The sequence below is a fragment of the Rhodnius prolixus genome, unplaced genomic scaffold, assembly GCF_049639745.1.
Source record: "Rhodnius prolixus isolate KJV_2025 unplaced genomic scaffold, Rpr scaffold_6, whole genome shotgun sequence".
NCBI classification, from domain to species: domain Eukaryota; kingdom Metazoa; phylum Arthropoda; class Insecta; order Hemiptera; family Reduviidae; genus Rhodnius; species Rhodnius prolixus.
The window spans coordinates 35051067-35070183 of NW_027411634.1; the positions used below are offsets into that span (position 1 = coordinate 35051067).

The following is a 19117-nucleotide window of genomic DNA, read 5'->3' on the forward strand; positions in this document are numbered from 1 at the left end:
TTATTTTTCTTTCGAACAAATCTCTGATTTTTATACAACTGATTAATTATAATTCTCTCTTTTAGTAAGTTAAAAGAAGCATTCGAGCTTATTTTATTTTATTCTAGTACTTAATCGAATTTTCCTCGGAAAATCGGATGACATTTCAAATACAAGTTATTTGTAAGCAATAAATGTAAAAAGTTCTAGAATAATCGGAGGTATTTTTAGAAAATTTTACACATTCAGTAAAATACTTTTTCCGGTAGAGACTGTTTGATCAAAATGTTGCAGTTAGGCTAGACTTAAAATTAAAACGTTAAAGAAAGTTTGAGGTAACTGTTTCTTTTTTAATCTTCAAGACATTTAGTTGGGCCATTTTCATAAACCAATTTTTGTTTGTTTGTAAGTTCGATATTTTTTACCACTGAATCAGATTAAAAAATCTGTTATAATAAAAAAGGTTTTTGTAAATTCGAAATATACTAGTTACGTCTTCATTACTATGAATGTTTTTCACCTTCGTCTTAATACTAATTTTTTTTCAATTCTGGCGAATTACCTAACTCAAAAGTGTGTCTGTTTCATTATAATACATTACAATTTTCAGTATCTTATGTTTATTTTAATTGAATATAGGTAGATGGACGTAAAGCCGGCTGAAAAAATTGGCAAAAAAGAAAATAAAATAATAATAATAATGGAATGTGGTCAGTTAGAAATAACATTTAGCGGTTTACAATGTATCAATGATTAGTTTAAAAGAAAAAAAAAATTTTTTTTTTTCATATTTTTCTTCAATATACGTGAGGGCTAGCATATTTGTAGCACTTAATTGAAATGTATAAAATATCTGTACTTCAGAATGTTGGTTCGGAACCACAGGCAAATACACCCTAAACAATGGCTATCGCAGCATGTTTTCATATCAAGAAACTAACAAAATGAACCACAATGCTTATTCTTCTTTCATGTACAATGTACGTGGTAGAGCTTTCGGGGGTAACTTTCGAAAAGTAATGTGTAGAATGTTAAAAGAATGTACAAAGTTAAATTTCTGTAACAAGGTTATATAGTAGTTGGATTCATTAAAAAATAACTACTTGGCAATCTGATCTTTCTAGCATAAAATATTCACTCGATGTCTGTATGATTACTTTTTTACACAAAAATTAAGATGTATAAATTTAAAAGTTAAGCAGTTACAATTGGGATAATTTTGATTCTTCATTGTTAAAGTCTTGTGAAGCGAGTTGCATGTTGATTCCTTAGAATTGTTTCATGTTCATACTAGTTTGACACAGAAGCATAACGTTCCTATCAGCTTCAAGCAGGGAAATAGAAGTTGCAAATAAAATTGGTTTAAATTCTGCTTTAGCTATTACGTTTAAAAAACTGTATCTCATACAAAAAAATAAATAAAAAACAAATTTATCACAGTTCTAGCTCACTTATTTCTAACTCAAGGAAGGAAGGAATTTCGCTTGGTACCTGAAACTCTAGTTCCGTACTCTAGTTAAGAATACCGTTATCTTACATAGCTGTAACTATAACTACTAACTACTGCCGGGATCTGTTGCACTGTGTTGGTGAGGGAGGTTACATGTTGTGTAATGAAATGAAACAAGTCATCTATTACCATGGTAGCATATCTGTGTTCTCTGAGCCGTGACCATACAGAAAAAAGAATTTGTACATTTAAGTATCCACTGTATATATTTTTCCCCCTTAACTTTGCAATTAAATAAAATCTAGAATGCCGTTTTTGTTTAGTAATAAGTTTCAGTTACCCAGGCATCCTCCTAGAAAAAAATTAAATTTTCATTCTGAAAGAGAGCCCAGGCCTAAAGATCATCCTGTTGTGGTTCAATTAGATGGTGAAGCAGCAGAATTTGTACGAGGAAAATGGATTCCAGGTACATCTTAATGAGTTTTAATAATAAATAACTTTTTACCCTCTGTCTTACATGCCTAAGTCTTGGACTAAATTTATTTTATATTTTACTATTACCTTTTTGAAGTTGTTTAAATGGTGGCTTTTTTAAATGAATGAATGAAGAAGAAAAAAAACCTCTGTGTGTGTAGCCCTATCACATCCTTCGGTACAGTCACAATCGAAAAATAATGCCGAAAATTTATTACGGCTTACGCGCATAATTTATCTACAGATTAGAGAGAAAATAAAATGGAAAAACAAGGGAATTGATGAAATTTGGTAGAACCTTCTAATGCATTGTCGGAATTAATGTTTGAACTTCCTTAATTTTTTTTCCTAGTTCAACAAATTGTTTCAAATTTAATGGATCACGAAAATCTATTCTGCTTAAAAACCCAGTTTTGAAAACTGAAGGCACGGTTGTTTTCCTTAAAAAAAAAAAAGAAGCAAGATTATATAAATTTTAATACATTTTTTATGTAGTTTCAGGATTGGCACGAGATCTGTACCAGAAATGTGAAGTTTTACAACAAAATTCCCAACAACTTAAAAAAGAAAACAATCTTTTAAAACTGAAGATAGATATTTTATTAGATATGGTACGACATTGCATTTCCATTTTTGCGTGATAATTAATGTACGTAACTCTCAGTATGTATATGTTATCCACTTCTTCAGGAATTTTGGTGTCCTTCGGGTAACCTAAAAACTGAGACTTGCTAATTCATTAATAATAAACTTGGGTCTTCAGACCTAGTTGGATGTGGGAAGACGTTTGAGTTCAGCGTACCCATAGACAAACTCAAGCTTAGCTCACGGTGTTCTCATTGACCTCCTTTTACAAATCTGTTTAGTAATTATTATAAATTGGTCACTGAGAGTTTATTTTAGGATTTTTAAGTTAGCAGAATTTTCATTTCCATGATAAATCTTAATTCAAAATGCTAATTCCCGAAATATTTTGAAAATATGAATGAATATTTAAAGAAGTGAGCTACAAAATACTGTAAGATACATCTTATTATATAAGTCGATCTGGTATATAATTTCATTATATCAACGGGACAGTCATCTTGATCCAAATTGAGCATCCTCGTTGTGTCTTGATAAAATTACTTACGTGTAAGTGTCTTGAGTGGCCTAGAGTAATAGTTGACCCTCAGATTAGGAATTGGGCCTTGATTCTTTTCTAGTCACCAGAGCTTGATGCATTTAGGCCAAAGTGGTTTCATTGATTATTCCGATTTCATCTTACATCAATCCTTAGCGTGATGCCAGTGCAGTCTCCAAATGCCGTACTTGTATTTGATAAGATACATTGATGAGCGGTTCCTTAAAGAAATGAATATATTAAACAAACATACGAAAAAATTGGATTCTATAATTAAAAAGTAAGATGTTCACTTAGGCCACAAGTGGACTCATTGTACTCCTGAGAAAACTGATTACTAACCAGTTAAATTGGTTTGAGAGAACTTTTTTTTAGGAGAAGCTCCCTGAATCCTTCTTAGCTCATTTTTGTGTTTAAAGAGGATATTCTGGACTATCTAGGAACATAGTGCCGAAACTCTGCCTACCTTTTAGTCTCATCGATACCCTAAATGATAGCAGCTGGCATGCAACTTGACTGCTCGCGAAGGATAACATTTTCGTACTCTGATTCCATAATCCATTATTAGCTTCAGAACTTAGTCGGAGGTTGATGGTTGTTGAAAAGCTTTGAGATCATAAAACTTTGAAACCATAAAAACATTATGGTTTTTACTTGGCCTTGAAGGAATCCTAGATAGAAAAGATGTAGCAAAAGATTTTAGACTAAACTTGTTGAGTTGAAAAAATGTTGGGTCCGAATGCTGGATAATATCGTTTAATTTATCGGTCGCAAATGATTTTACAGTGTTCTACAATGGATCATATCAACGATGATATCTGATGTTTCTTCTGTGGGACAACAAATAGGGCTCTAGAGGAGTTTGCTCACATTTGGTCCTTTTCGCACGAATTTATTAAAATAACCTAATTATTTGTGCAGCTTACCGAGGAAACACTGAAAAAGGAAGAAAACAGAAATAAATCTGAACAGATCAACACATGAAATAAACAAGATTTATTTTATGCAAGGTTTTCCTAATTACATTATAAGTAATGAAATGTAAATAAACAGTATAAATATTTTTTTGTTGTATATTTTATGTACAGATTTACATAACTTTAAAAATATGTAAAGTAATAATATATTTTATTTACAAATAGATCAAATAATTTAATCTTGATTTTGTGGACAATTTCTTCTTGTATGGCCTGGTAAAAAAAAAAAAAAAAAAAAAAAATACATATATGCGAATATAAAAATATTTAAAAAATCAAATAAACTGAGTTCATTAAAAACAAATTATGAAAAAATACCATTAGTACAAAAATATAATCCATGAAATTACCTGTCTGACTACATAGCCCACATCTTCGAGTAGCACTATGATTACTTCCTATATTAAAAATGGAAAATTTATACATATATGGAATTGATAGAATTTAATAAATATAAACAAAAATTTAATAGAAAGTTTAAGGTCCATTAAACATCAAGAGATAATTACTAAAAACTAAATCCCACTAACGATATATGAATTTTACATTAATGACCATAGGTATACTAGGGTCACTAGTAGGTACACTGATAGGAATTTTATCAGAAAGGCATATTTATAAAATAAAAGTTATATGCGTTAGGAAGTCAGGTTTTACTAAACGAATAAAACTACTCGTCGCCAAAGAGAGTTTTTTTATTCTTGAGTGATCAAGCGAAGTAATGCAATACAATTTGATGGATATACTGAATTCTTTTTACTCGGTGGAAACAGTAAGGCTAAGTGATATGTCAGAAGGAAACCAAGGTTGCCGGAGAAAAGAGAATCCCATTTCTCTTTTGTTATTTAAATAATTTAATTCTATAAAACATTTTCAAAACAAGATAAGTTATAATAGACAAAATACCTAGAGCTCTAAAAGAATTGTTGCCTCTTCTACTTCCTCTTCCACGCCCAAAATGACTCCCACGATTGCGTTCCCTACTGCGATCTTGCTGAGGTTGTAACTGATTACTTAACGCCTCTTCCCACAAAAAGAAATCACACTTCTCATTTGAATTTTTTTGACAAGCAAAAAATATTTTTCCTTTGTTTGGGCCATCTTTTTTAACAGTTAATCTGTAAAATATTTATTTTTTGTTTTCTAGTATTCCACTTCAAATGCAAGTATTTTCTATGGCATATACATTTTAAATTAATGCTTATATTGTTTATTTTATGTAACTTATATTGTGATGTGTTACCCCCCTGCAGTGGTTGTAACTTGAACGCAATTCAAATTAGTATTTATCACTAAATTTACGTAAATATATAAAAACAAACATACTTTTTGGCTGGTAGGCTGCAAAAACATTGAACTGAATCATCTGAAATATCGTAGTTATTATTATTAAGTTTAATAATTAGTATTTAAGTTTAGACTATTATTAAGTTTAATAGTCTGAAAAACAAATTACTTAAGAGTAAATAAATTTGATGATTTTCTTTAAAAGAAATAATGATAATAATAACCGAAGGCTGTTTAACTAATCTTCACAGATTTTTAATTTCTATTTTCACAGTCATTCTTGCAACCAAAGGTTTAGTACCAAATATCAAATTTAAAAATCAAATATTCACATCCCTGGACAATATTTTATATTTTAAAATATAAACATTTTAATGATTTATAAATATATAAATATTTAATTATTACAAAGTCAGGCTTGTATCAGATCTAAAACAAAGAATTATTAACAAGGAGGGTTTCCGCACCAAAAAACCGGAATCTGAAATAGCGAACTTTATCAACCGAAGAGAGAGAGAGAAAAAAAAAAAACTGGAGGGCAAGCCGAAGAGTGAATGTAGTGTGATTACATTTTCTGTGTTTATTTGAATTCTCTATTTCTTGATCCATTCATCAAGAAGTCTTAGTTGAAGCGTTCGAGTTACAATAACAGAATAGCGATGTAAAATAAAAAAAATAGAGTTGTGTTTGGATTGGAAGGGACATCGTATGTGTATATTGTAAAAAGAATAGGGCCAAGAATACTTCCCTAAGGCATCCCTGCTATCACGGATTGTTTGTAGAAAGAGCAGAGTTTTGAGATAAGAACAAATTTTCGGAAAGATAAGATCGAAGTACCAAGATAATGAGTAAAAGACAAAATGCTTTTGAGTTTCGACAAGAAATAATCGAGCCAGACTCTGTCAAAAGCTTGTGAAATGTCTAGAAATGCACCTATGCAGTATTTTCTAGTTCTAATGAAGAAGATAGGACGTCGACAACGCGATGGCATTGATAAATCGTAGAATGGAGACAGCAAAAGCTGAACTGATGGCTGGGGGTAATTTGGAGAGGTTCAACGATTGAAAGTATTATTTTTAGAAATAATTTCTATAGGATTTTTCCAAGAAACGGAAGTAGGCTAATTGGGCGGCATGAAGATGGTAAATGATCAGATCGTTTGAAACTGTGAATTCATTAACTTCAAATATCTCAAAAACTACTCGATGGATTTTGTTTATATTTCACCTGTATATGGAGACAACTTTTGTCTACAATTGTATAAAATATCGTAAAAATCTGTCGAGTAGTTAAGGAGATATTTAGAGTTGAATTTTCATTTCGTTTAAAACAGTGAAATATTTAACATCAAATATCTCAAAAACTACTCGATGGATTTTGTTAACATTTCACCTGTATATGGAGACAACTTTTGTCTAAAATTGTATAAAATTTCGTAAAAATCTGTTGAGTAGGAAACGAGATATTTAGAGTTAAATTTTCGTTTCGTTTGAAACAGTGAAATCTTTAACTTGAAATATCTCAAAAACTACTCAATGGATTTTGTTTATATTTTACCTGTATATGGAGACAACTTTTGTCTATAATTGTATAAAATACCGTAAAAATCTGTCGAGTAGGAAACGATATATTTAGTGTTAAATTTTCGTTTCGTTTGAGACAGTGAAATCTTTAACTTCATATATCTCAAAAACTACTCGATGGATTTTGTTTATATTTCACCTACATATAGAGACAACTTTTCTCTATAATTGTATAAAATTTTGAAAGAATCTGTCGAGTAGTTAACGGGATATTTAGAGTTAAATTTTTGTTTCGTTTGAAACAGTGAAATCTTTAACTTCAAATATCTCAAAAACTACTCGATAGATTTTGTTTATATTTCACTTGTATATGGGGACAACTTTTCTCTATAATTGTATAAAATATCGTAAAAATCTGTCGAGCAGTTAACGAAATATTTAGAGTTAAATTTTCGTTTCGTTTGAAACAGTGAAATCTTTAACTTCAAATATCTCAAAAACTACTCGATGGATTTTGTTTATATTTGACCTGCATGTGGAGACAACTTTTGTCTACAATTGTATAAAATATCGTAAAAATCTGTCCGACGATTGTTTGACAGGGATATTAAAGGTTAATATTTAGAGATTTTCAAATCGGTTCAAATTTCAAAGCTTTATATATCTCTTTGTATTTGTCCAATTTCAATGATTTCTTTACCGAATGATAGAGAAACGTGTTCTCTATATCCGACATAAATTGCATTTTTTTCGTATGTATAGTTTCTGGCAGGGCCGGATTTTCCTATAGGCTATCTAGGCTTCAGCCTAGGGCCTCGAGATCAAGTGGGGCCTACATTCAAATTGTTAGCAAAATTAAAACTACTGTATTTTAAAAACATAACATATTATATATTAACATTTAACATATTGATATATATCACAGAAGTGATTTTTTTATTATTTCTCATGTAATTTACAAACTTAAAAATGGGAGTTGAAAGGGCCTTATAAGTGGAATAGCCTAGGGCCTCTTTTCATCTAAATCCGGCCCTGATTAGGAGTATGGTTTTAGGGAAGATAATAATATTAAAAGACAATCGCAGGTTTGAGTTTAGCCTGCCCTTAGATTTTATCTTTTTAACGGCCGATTACAGCTCTGTCCGGTGATACGCAGTATTTTTAACGAGAGATAAATGACCGGTAACCGGCAGTGAATGAGGAATGAAGTAACATTTCAATTTTAAACAGCAAAATTAGTAATAAATAATAAAATAACTAACCTGTGATATTTGGACTAAAGATACGCGCGTTTGTGATATTTGACAATGTGTTAAAAGAAGAGATTCTAGGACTGGAAGATGTTCTCTGAGAAGTCGTAGAGTTAAATGAAAAACGAGATGAGTGTTCATTATTAGCAGAACTGCCAGTACTTTGCTGTGAGGCATATCCAGAAGCTGGAAAAATAAAATAAATCATTTGGTGATCAATTATATCAACTGGCGTCTTTCGTAAGATTGTGCGAATGGCCCCTAATGCTTTATAATTCTTAGTTCACTAGGATGTAATAAAATCTTGTAATTTTTTGGATAGCTTACAAAAAATAAATATACTATTAATAAAACAAAATACTTACAGTTATTTAATTTTGGTAATCTTATGTCCAACATTTCAATAAAATCATGGTCGCAACCGTTAAGGCAACCAACATATACATCAGGATAGTAAGGCATCATGGATCCTCTGGTAAACTTAAATTCTAACTTTCTTACATTTGGGCCGCACTGGAAACAACAATAATAATTTTATAAAACCTTCAATAAGTGAAAAAAAAAAAAAAAAAAAAAAAAAAAAACCTAACCATTTCACATGTTTCATTAGAAATATTTACTGCCAATACTTTAGCTGGTAACCAAATCGCTGCTTTACAATTAGGGAAGCCACTACAAGATATATATTTACTAGTCTGGTTGCTCTTCAAGCTCATACTAAGACCACAAAGTTTACAAGGAAATATCCTTTCAGCTTGTTGAGACCGCACATTCAAAGGATCATTTTCAGGATTTAATGGTATTGCTGTTGCTTGTATGTATTTCCCTATGGCTTCATCAATTTTATTTACCTTAAAAAAAGATGGAAAAAATTATTCTTGATACTAAAAATTATTACCTGCTGTAATGAAGTTCTACTAGTTAAAAATGATTAAGGGAAATAGATTATTGCGAAATTCACTACAAAGAATGAAAGAGAAAAATTATGTCTGAAACTTCCAATGATCTACAATATCTTCTCTTGGATTAAAAAAAATAAAATCGTAAAGATCGTGGGAGGATCAAGAATACTATTCAGAGAGAGATGCGAATGTGATTTCCACTAAACGTTCTCACCATTAGTATAACAAATGTGAACTAAATAGGAATGAAAGTTTCATAAATGAAAACTACCTGTTGAACGAAATCATACTTGAGTAGATTTTTATTAGTTTTCCTCGAAAACTAAATATTTAATGAACTTCTTTTCCCCTGGAGCTCTAACTCCGTATAAATTTACTTATTATTTTATTTATTTATTTTATTTTATTTATTGTTTTATAGTACACTGTACTTTAAACAAAGAGTTGGCCCGATTAACATTTATTAATATATAATAAACTAAATTTACTTTTACCACTTTTACTCGTACGATTTTCGCAGGTGTAGTCTATGTGTGTTTCTGGGATAGAGGTAATCTTAGATGATCCTCTAAAGTGCAATTCAATGTATTATATTGTCCAAACAGCTTTATGCTATTTGTAAGAATGAAATGTAAGCCTAAATTCGAAGTCAGAAGAATATCAGACCACCGTAAAGTGTGACAATACATTACGGTTTTTTCGAATTTTCTTTAATTTTTTAATCAGTCACTGAATTTTTTCATTGAAACTTGGAAATAATGTATTGTCACTATAATGCAACACCTTTTTCGGATGTACTCTGATTTTACTAGGGATTGGGATATGGATGCATGCTTCAGCATTTATTTTAACTACATGGGAATCATAAATAGTATTGATGCAAACCAATGATTTTGTACAAATAACAAGTTTCGAGATACTTAAATAACGTAATTCAGTAAGAAAAAGAAAACTATAAATTTTACCTGCAACTTTGCTTGCTGGAACAAGTTTCTGTATTTATCGATTTGTTCTCGAAGTACATCTTCTGGTCGCCTGACTCCATCACAAATTCTGCCAAAATAGAAAATAAAAATGATAACGGTACTTATATCTCGAATTAAGATATGTTTTAATAGTAATGTCATTCTTATTTCATAGACACCAATGATTATACATTTAAAAGTACTAAAGGGTTTAATTCAATGAATATACAATACACTGTTTACAATCTCTATAAATTCGTTGCTTTCAGTACTATTGTACATATATTACCTTTTAAGATCTGCTTCTAATTCAGCACGTAAATGTGGTTTGGACATAGCGAATCCCATAGTATCATATCCTTCAACTAATCCCATCCCAATTGCACTGGGCACAAAATAATTGCCTTCTAATCCCACATATGATCTAGTTTTTATGGTTTCAATGTGCTCTGCATGTGTTGCATCAGTACCTGAAATAGTACATATAAGCAAATTAGTAAAAAAAAAAGATTATTAAATCCTGAAAAATAAATAAATTAGTCATTTAGTACCACTAATTCTGAAAAATAAATCAATAAATTAGTTAATTAGTATCATTAATACTAAAAACCAATACTTACAATGAGGCAAACAAATACTTAACATGAGCAGCAACTTAGGTTTAGCATATATACAAACTGCATATGATCACCGTTCCCTAGCCACAGTAAAAATACATATCTTTAATTCAAGCTTGCTCTATGACCCTAATGCATGATTTTGCCCTGGCTTAATTTGAGAGCTCACTTTTGTATAAACCTATTTCAGAAAAAAGAAACGAAATATTCCTCATGCTAAATTTACTAGGCACATATATTATAATCTCCTTGCTGAAAAATTGAGTGCATTCACTTCACCGGCAACTATCTCAGGCTCCTTCAAGGAATTGTTCCAATGAAAGAGAAATTCAACTACCTATCCACCTAGTTACTTACCGGCCTAAAAGTAGTTGACGAACTCTAAATTGGATTACAACCTGTTAAATAAGTACATAAAATATTATAGTAATAATTGGAAGATAGTGTAATATTCTTTCAAGAGCAGATAACTTACAGAGAAACGCTCTTCTGAAATATGACTCACTAAAACTATCGTTGGCTCAGCTCAAATATTATTGTTTTTAAAAAAAATAAAAATAATAATAAAATACAACCGGAGAGTAAATAAAAAATATTACCAATTCCATGTTTCTCCATTAGTGCAATAAGATCCGCTTCCGTCAAAAGATTAGGTGGAGATGTTTGACTTTCTTCAATATCCAATATTGTAGGATGGAATGTCTGTCCAACTTCATAATAATGAATATTTTTTGAATTCCAGTTTTCATAAGGATATACGTCCAAATAATTTCTTTCTAATATCATAAGTCCAGAAGCTTGAAACTGTTTTGAATATAAAATTTCTATAATTATGAAATATATTATAATAACCTGAGATAAATGTTATACCAAAGAAATGCAACTTCTTATACTGATGCAAAGACACTTTATATATGTATTTGGTTTTCTAGCTTGTTCTTTCTATTTTAAGAATAACAATAAAATTAAATTGTAAGAAATTATCTTATAACAGGTGTTTTGGAGCCGGGGAATTTGCATGAATATGAATTTGATGCCCTGAATTCAAATATGGCATTAGTTTTTGCCTAAGAGCTCCAATTTCTGAGATATAACATTTTAGTGAAATATACGTTGCACTATTTTAAGTTAAATCCATGGGTCAAATAAAAAAGTAAAAACGGAATTTTAATTATTGTTATACTAATATATAAAATATTTATATACAATAACACAAAGGAAAAGTCATCAATAAAACCAAGTAATCACTGAACACTTCGGAAGCTTCTTTTCCGGGACATTCTTGAATGTATTTTGGAATAATCCCTTTTTAAACACAGCAGTAATCTGCCATTATGTGCCTATCCCATCTTCCTTGGTCCTCCATAGTTTTAGTATCCTGATGAGATGTTTCATCTTATTCCTCACTGGTGTCAGCTAAATTTTCAAGAAAACAGTCTAAGTGGCTGTGTAAATAGTGCACCTTAATGCTCATCTCACATACCAGCTCAACATACTTTCCAGCTTTGCGTTTGCCAGAAAATTTTCGACAACTGAAACAAATTAAGTCCAGGCATTTCGCTCAGCCTCATTCATCGAATTTACGAAGGCTGGATCATTAATGAGTTGTCTTATTTGTGGGCCATCAAATATTCCTGCTTTAATTTTGTCTTTACTCCTGTATTTGCAAAGCATGATCCCTTCTTATCAAGAGCCTTTAGAAACTGCTTCATAAGACCCAGCTTGATATGTAGTGGAGGAAAGATGATTTTCTCTCGTCCAACTATGTTTTCTCTCTTAGGCCGCTCTTTTCTAACTCAGTGGAGGGTTTTGTCTCTGCTAATCCAGAAGCACAAGAAGTAAGGATATTTAGTATAGCCACTTTGCTGTTAAAGGAGAAAGTTTACAATTTTTAAGTTTACACAAATCACCCATTGATGTTCATGAAACTTTCTTCTTCAAAACCAAAGCTATGGTGTTATACTAGTATTCTTCTTTCATTTTAGTCGAGTGAGTAATATGTACTGAACCATATTTGTTCTCCTATTATGCAGAAGGACACATTTCAAACTTCGTGTGGAGCTGACAATAAATAGGCGCCAATCATCTAAAAATATTCAGGAAAAGCATTTTTTCCAAGAGTCCTCTGATTTCGTGACAAAATACAAGATTGTCTTCTTGTATGAGAAGATCACGAAAATCTAATTTCATATTTAGATTCAGTGCCCCAAATATAGCTAAAATCAGTTCTAAAATATTAAGCACCCAAAAAAAAAAATGGTTTGTACGCCTGTAAATAAATAATTAATAGGATATAATTACCTCTTCTCCATTAATTTCAATTAAAACATTTGTTTCATGTCCTTTCGCATCTTTGGATACGCATGCTAAGAAATGTCTTACGATAAATTCATACATTTTTGCTTCATTACCTGACAAATAAAAATAAAAAAAGGCTAGAACATATAAACTCTTACAGAAGTAAGTAAACCTATATTTTACAATCATACTAAACATTTTTGAACCCTTCGCAACAGGGAAAAATGAGAATATGGCTTTTGTTCTAAAATGCCCCTAGTATGATGTAAAAGAAAAGATTAAATATCAATATTAAAAATTTAAATAAAGAAAAAATTCAGATATTATTCCCAATATTGTAAATATACACATAATAATAATAATTATTATTATTATAATATTTACCAGCATCTTTTACCATAAAACGAACTGAATGCAAACAATTCAATACCTTCACAATACACAAACCTTTTCAATCTGTTTTGCTCAGAAAAATACCACCCAATCGTACACGTTTCAAATCTAAATATACAAGCAAACTCAAAGACTGTACTTACAGATGGAATTAAAATTTTAATTTTAAAATTAAAATCCTATTGGCGCTACTGTAATCGACGAAATGACATTAACAATACACTCTATTTCTGCTTAGTAATATTAATACCAGTTACACTAGTAATCCAGTCCACAAAATGAATAAGGAGAACCTCGCAAAGTAGAAAGAGGCCAAATAATACAAGAAACAACTATATTGCCAGGAATAGCATGAAAACTGCTATAAAGAAAATAAATAAATAAAATTTAACTAAATTAATGAGTAAAAGATGATTTGACATTTTTAAAATACTAATAAATGAAGAAATTAAAAACAACTTTTCCTGGAATTTGATAAAATTACAAAATTGAGAGAGTATGCAATTTGATTAATTTTTCTACTTTACAACTATATTTGAAGACTTAAAAAAGATAAGTTTAGGAACACTCACTATGAAAATAGTTCATGAAGAGATAATTTTTTCTGAGAACGACCATTTTTCTGAAAAACTTAACTACGAAAACCAAAAGCTGGATGCACGAACGAGCCAACATTAGATTAGATTAAATTAGGGTGGCCTCAAGGCCTGCGCCACCGCGACCCCTATGGATCTATTGTGGCTCCCCGTCTTTAGAGCTCACCCTCCAGACCCGTCCGTTTAATCAGACTCTTAATTCTGGAGAGTGGCTCCTGGGTAAAGCTCTCAGGCCTTGGTTTTAGAAGTAACATCCTTAGCCCTACGAGCCCCTCACACTGACACAACACGTGCAGTGCCGTTTCCTCCTCTTCCTGACAGAACCTACAAAGGCTATCATCTGCCAGGCCCATGCGATGCATGTGCTTTCTGAGCCTGCAGTGGCCCGTTAATAGGCCTACAATTATCCTTATGGCCCCAACGAGCCAACATGCAAGAGTTTTGAATGGCCCCGCGCCAATCCAAAATCCACGATACCGCGCCACTGATCTGTGTCTCGGCCTTATGTGTACAATACCCAATACAAAAATTCTGTCAGTTTTAAAATTAAAAGTAGAAACCTGTCTTTTAGTTTTTGTTTTCTGTTTTACTTTCTCAATCGTTCTAGAACTTGGCGTAAAATTTTAAATATGTAAATCTACAACTTTTATGGGAAACATTTTTTCAAGAAAATCAGATTAAGGGGAATTTCTAAGAGAGAAGCTGGTTATGCCAGCATCTAAAACGCGATTTTTGTATATTTTACTGTCTTTCCATCTCTATAATTTTAATAAGAATTTAATATGACACATAATTGTTAAATATGAAGAAAAGCAGATGACAAGAGGTGTAACTTTAACGAACCGAACCGCAAACGGCACCTAGGTTTTATTAAAACCTAGTGGTTAAAAACACAAATCAACAACTTTTAGATAAAATATTTTTCACGGAAATTTGATTACGGTTATTTTGACAGAGGGGTTAGTCAGATTCCTTCTAAAGTGAAAAAAAATGGAATTCGATTCCATCGGAGGGGAGTTTAAGAAAAATTTGTTAGTTACAAACCTTCCTCTCCATCACTGGGGTGACCAATTTGAATTACGCATTCAATATCGCCTCGTACATAAGTAAATAGTTCAGCTAATCATGTGGCTCGAGCGACAGTTGTTTTAAATACGTTATTTCATTTCTAGCTGAAAGCCTTGCCGTCCTTTCTTTTATTATATATAATTTCTCCTCATATAAAGCCGGGATTGATGCGTGTGAAACGCTTTACACGAAAAGACACTCAAAAATGCAAACTGGTCGGGCTTGGCTCAGTCGTTCTATTTAGAACTAAGAATGGACTTGCGCCGTTTGGCGTGGGGTGAGCGCCAGCCAAATGAATAGCTCGTGTATGTCCATTTTATTCACTTACATTCATTACTAAACAATAAATGTATGTTAGAGAACAGTTCTCTTTTCCAATATCATATTCGTAACTTCTATCTGCCTTGTGAATTTCTTCTACCAATTAAAATTCAGATTGAGATTCTATAATTTATTATCATAAACCGATGTTAGATCTTCCAAATGTCTTTAGGCAAACCTTCGCTCATATACTTTCCCATAAGCAGAAGACGCTAATATTCAATAAATAATAAATTTTACCTTGAAGAGAATTGGTATATTTAATGGGATGGATGGGAGGATGTGATTGATCGGATTTTTTGCCTTGCCTAGGATTTGCACCATCTTGTAGAATATTTCTTGCAAAACCTGGATAAAAAGATAATTAATAAATACACTTTGTAATGGAATGATTTCAATATGAGCTCAGTCTTATAATATTTAAACAAATCAATAAATAAAAACTTACCACCCCAATTCGGATGGTCAGTCTGCATTTCAACTAAAGAATTCAAATTTAAGGAACTAGGAAAGATATTTGTTTCAGTACGTGGATAACTGATGAAACCTTGAGTATACAATTTTTCGGCAATTTTTAGTGCTTCCTTAGCAGTAATTCTCAGTTTTCTTGAGGCCATTTTTTCCATTTCCTGTGTAAAAGTAACTTAAACAATCTTCCAAATCAAAAAAGTAAAAATAATTATAGAAGTAATTGAAAAATAATTAAACCTACAGTCGTATCCAAAGGAAGTGGGCGCCACTTGGATTTTGGTTTTCCTTCAACTTTTAAAATTTTTGCTAAAGGATTTTCTTTGCAACGATCTAGCAATGCAATGCAGATTGCTTCATCAAACAGTTTATCTCTGGACCATCTAAATGCCACTGTTGTCTCGTCTATTGTATGTGTCACTTAAAAATATATCTGTATTCATCATACATTATTATGCATATTTTGTAAACAGTTTTCAATTTAAAGATACCTTTTATTCGCCAAAATGGTTCTGCTATAAACTTTTCTCTCTCTAAATAACGTTCAACTACAAAACCTAAAGTAGGAAACTGACAACTGCCGTAACTTAAAAGATGATCAGCTAAAACTGGAAAAACTTTTTGTAACCTGAGTGTCTGAAATCTAGTGAACGAAGCGCCTGAAAAAGATTATTGACTTCAATCTAAATTTAAATGAATAAGTGTTCTGGAGTGAAAACAAAATTATTACCTATCCTCAAATCTAATTCCTGTCTAACTTCAACTGCATTACTGATGTTTTTGTTAGGCCTACTTAAATTTTGCACAGCTCTCTTTATTGATGGACCAGTGATTTCCGAAAATATTGCTCTAAAAAAAATTAAACGACGTTTACGAAGTGCACAAACTATGCCATCTTGAAATGATTAAATCATACATCGAAATTAATGGTAACTTCTCAAAAACCATACTCATATTCGAAAACTTGAATATTTCTCAACGTACTTACCTATAGATATCTAATCTTGAATTAATTTTCTGGCAAGTATCAATAACTTCAAATCCTATATTTTCTCCTTCCCTATCGCAATCAGTCCAAATAATTAACTTATCACAACTTTTTGCTTCATTCTCTAAAGTTTTCTAAACAATTATTTCATCATAATTTACAAATAAATTGAGAACTGTAGATAATCAATGTTCAGCTCTATTTTATAAGAAAATAGCACAAATATTACCTTAATATTAAGATACTCTTGAGAACAAAATTTTTGCACTGGAGCATCAAAAAGTTCTTCTGGACTACAGCAAGTCCATTTCCTAAAATTGCTTGAAAATTCATAATTTAACAAATGGCCACTAACTGAAGTCATAATCATGGAACAATTTTGTCCAAAAACTGGATAATCAAATTCATAAATTTTATTATATGGAGAGAACCCTTCTCTCTGAAAAAATGATCACTACATTAAATACAACATAAAATTTAAGTACATAAATCAGAGTAAATATTACAGGAGTACATAAAAACAATACATTTATTTTTTTTATTTTAATTTTATTTTTTTGTAAATATTTGGTTTTAAATAACTAAATGTCTATTTTTAAAGAATTCTAAAACAGAAATAATTTTCTGGGAGAAATACGAAATTCTCCATTGTTAATAAAGTAAAAACCAGTCCTAATCCCACTTTTGTTTCATGAAAAAAGTGATTTTTTTTTTTTAGTTACAACAAAAACTTCAGAAACCTCGTTCGTTCAAATTCAAACTCTACAAAAATTGAAGATACAAACTTTGACAACAAATGAAAATCAGATACCAGTAACAATTATTATAAAGAAGGATATTGTGCCAATGTAAAATAGCCAGCATTACAATCTAGTTCTGCATGAAATAAGAAATAATAAGTGAGTTCCGGCAAGATCTAAAATTATTTTTTTTATGGTATGACAAATATAAAAAGTAATGTATTAGATTAGCCAAAAACAATGAGCACTTGAATGAAGAAAGAAATAAGAAAAAGATTATGAATAGCAAGAAAGCTTCAATTTAATTTTTTGATGGTATTTTGGAAGGCTTAAGAAAACCATTTCCTAACCAATCCTTGTTAGTTTTAGCGAGAAACTGGTATTTAAAATAGTCTAAGAAGCCAGTAAGATGCCAAAGAAAAGTAAAGAAAAGACATTGAGAGAGAGTCCAAAATAAAATCATCACTAAAAACAATATAATTCCAAATATCAATGCTAAGGAACCTAATCAACTTTCATGTAATAGATGGCTTATGGGGAAAGCGAGAACGTCTATTTATTGAATAAGAAAGGATGATAGAAAGACTGCAACACAATAAGAATATCAAAGGAACTTGAGTAATCGTCGTTGAGGGCAGGACATAAAAAAACTTAGGAAAGGCAGTTACTTATAGAGATTTGTAAGAGTCTACAATGCAGACAAAGAGAAAGAGGATGTGTTAAGTATAAATTATAAATTTATTGATATAGCTGCGATGCAAAGTATTTAAAACTCAACCGTTACAGTGTCCTGTAATTTTGGATTAAAAACTGCTCTGCTTAGATGATACTTGCATTAGTTGACTGAACGTACTGATACTTTAAATCAGAAACTTTAAAATTGGAAGTCATAGTATCTATCCAAACTTGATAAATGAACTCTGTAGGCAAGGGAAAAATAATTGAAAAATTTTCTAATGCAGAAAAAGGACTTAATCTTTTAGACTATTTTCTTGAGAACCTGCTTCAGTGGAGATCGAATGGTTTCCGTTTTCAATGATTTTCAGGATATCTTACATATTTAACATATTGCAAAAAATGTTATGCCATTTCATTATTTGGCTTTGTTCTACAAAGGCAAAGTCAAATAGAAACTTAAGGTAAATCCCTATAAAAGCACTAATAGATTTGGAAATAACTTCCTCCAATAATAAGTAATATTTAGATGTGGAAGGAAATAAGATAAAAAGCTAACTTCTAATAATGATAATTTCAAGCATCAGTAGCCTTTTGTTTATAGTACATACTATAATAGCTAACTAAAGTTGTAATTCTAGTTCTTTATTTGACCTGATGCTTTTACTAAAAGAATTACAGCATCCTCAAAGCACACAAATATAAACTGATTCGAAATTAATTTCTTACCCTCCTAGAGTGGCCATTTGATAAAAAATAGGATATGTTCTTAGCAGCATCATTTTTTTCAGCAACATTTAAAACTTTCATAGTAGGCTTAATTCCTGAAGTTGCTCTAGCTTCTGAAGAAGCATATCTTAAAATAAATATAATCCACTTTACTTTCAAAAACATATAAACACAAACGCATAAAAATGAGGTTTATTGTTTTGTTTAAATATTCCGCGCCACAAACATGAGAGAAGGTTAGGCATATCATTGAGATTTATAAGAAAGGTTATTTTAAACCAACGATCAAGGATG

At 31.0% G+C, this 19117-nt stretch overlaps 2 protein-coding genes across 4 annotated transcripts; one reads left to right on the plus strand and one right to left on the minus strand.

Moving 5' to 3' along the window:
* Positions 1–46: 46 nt before the first annotated feature.
* On the plus strand, positions 47–4188 carry LOC141460694 (protein chibby homolog 1-like). 2 transcript variants are annotated; one of them, XM_074140958.1, is made up of 3 exons: positions 47–1895; positions 2399–2514; positions 3813–3990. In XM_074140958.1, the coding sequence occupies exons 1-3, from the start codon at positions 1736–1738 to the stop codon at positions 3846–3848; spliced, it is 312 nt and encodes a 103-aa protein (XP_073997059.1). In that variant the 5' UTR covers positions 47–1735; the 3' UTR covers positions 3849–3990. The 2 variants fall into 2 exon arrangements, with proteins under 2 accessions (XP_073997059.1, XP_073997058.1); XM_074140957.1 differs by having other exon boundaries at positions 72–1895; positions 3948–4188.
* Positions 4008–19115, minus strand: Top3alpha (topoisomerase 3-alpha). 2 transcript variants are annotated; one of them, XM_074140895.1, is made up of 19 exons: positions 18824–19115; positions 16909–17118; positions 16680–16813; positions 16422–16540; positions 16183–16350; positions 15936–16096; positions 15672–15852; positions 15464–15571; positions 12849–12958; positions 11147–11351; positions 10220–10400; positions 9931–10018; positions 8654–8914; positions 8429–8576; positions 8076–8249; positions 5330–5369; positions 4910–5121; positions 4354–4401; positions 4008–4216 (listed from the first exon to the last, which is right to left on the minus strand). In XM_074140895.1, exons 1-19 carry the CDS (start codon positions 18986–18988, stop codon positions 4179–4181), a joined length of 2751 nt encoding a protein of 916 aa, XP_073996996.1. In that variant the 5' UTR covers positions 18989–19115; the 3' UTR covers positions 4008–4178. The 2 variants fall into 2 exon arrangements, with proteins under 2 accessions (XP_073996996.1, XP_073996995.1); XM_074140894.1 differs by having other exon boundaries at positions 15936–16111.
* Between the last annotated feature and the right edge of the window lie 2 nt (positions 19116–19117).

Coding starts and splice junctions, on each gene's coding strand:
- Top3alpha (XM_074140894.1), bottom strand. CDS start 18,988: ATGTTTTTGAAAGTAAAGTGGATTATATTTATTTTAAGATATGCTTCT. Junction 16,541..16,679: donor TCAAGATTAGATATCTATAG/GTAAGTACGTTG, acceptor AATTTTTTTTAG/AGCAATATTTTCGGAAATCA. Junction 15,572..15,671: donor TGACCATCCGAATTGGGGTG/GTAAGTTTTTAT, acceptor CTTTTTATCCAG/GTTTTGCAAGAAATATTCTA.
- LOC141460694 (XM_074140957.1), top strand. CDS start 1,736: ATGCCGTTTTTGTTTAGTAATAAGTTTCAGTTACCCAGGCATCCTCCT. Junction 1,896..2,398: donor ACGAGGAAAATGGATTCCAG/GTACATCTTAAT, acceptor TTTTTTATGTAG/TTTCAGGATTGGCACGAGAT. Junction 2,515..3,947: donor TAGATATTTTATTAGATATG/GTACGACATTGC, acceptor TTATTTGTGCAG/CTTACCGAGGAAACACTGAA.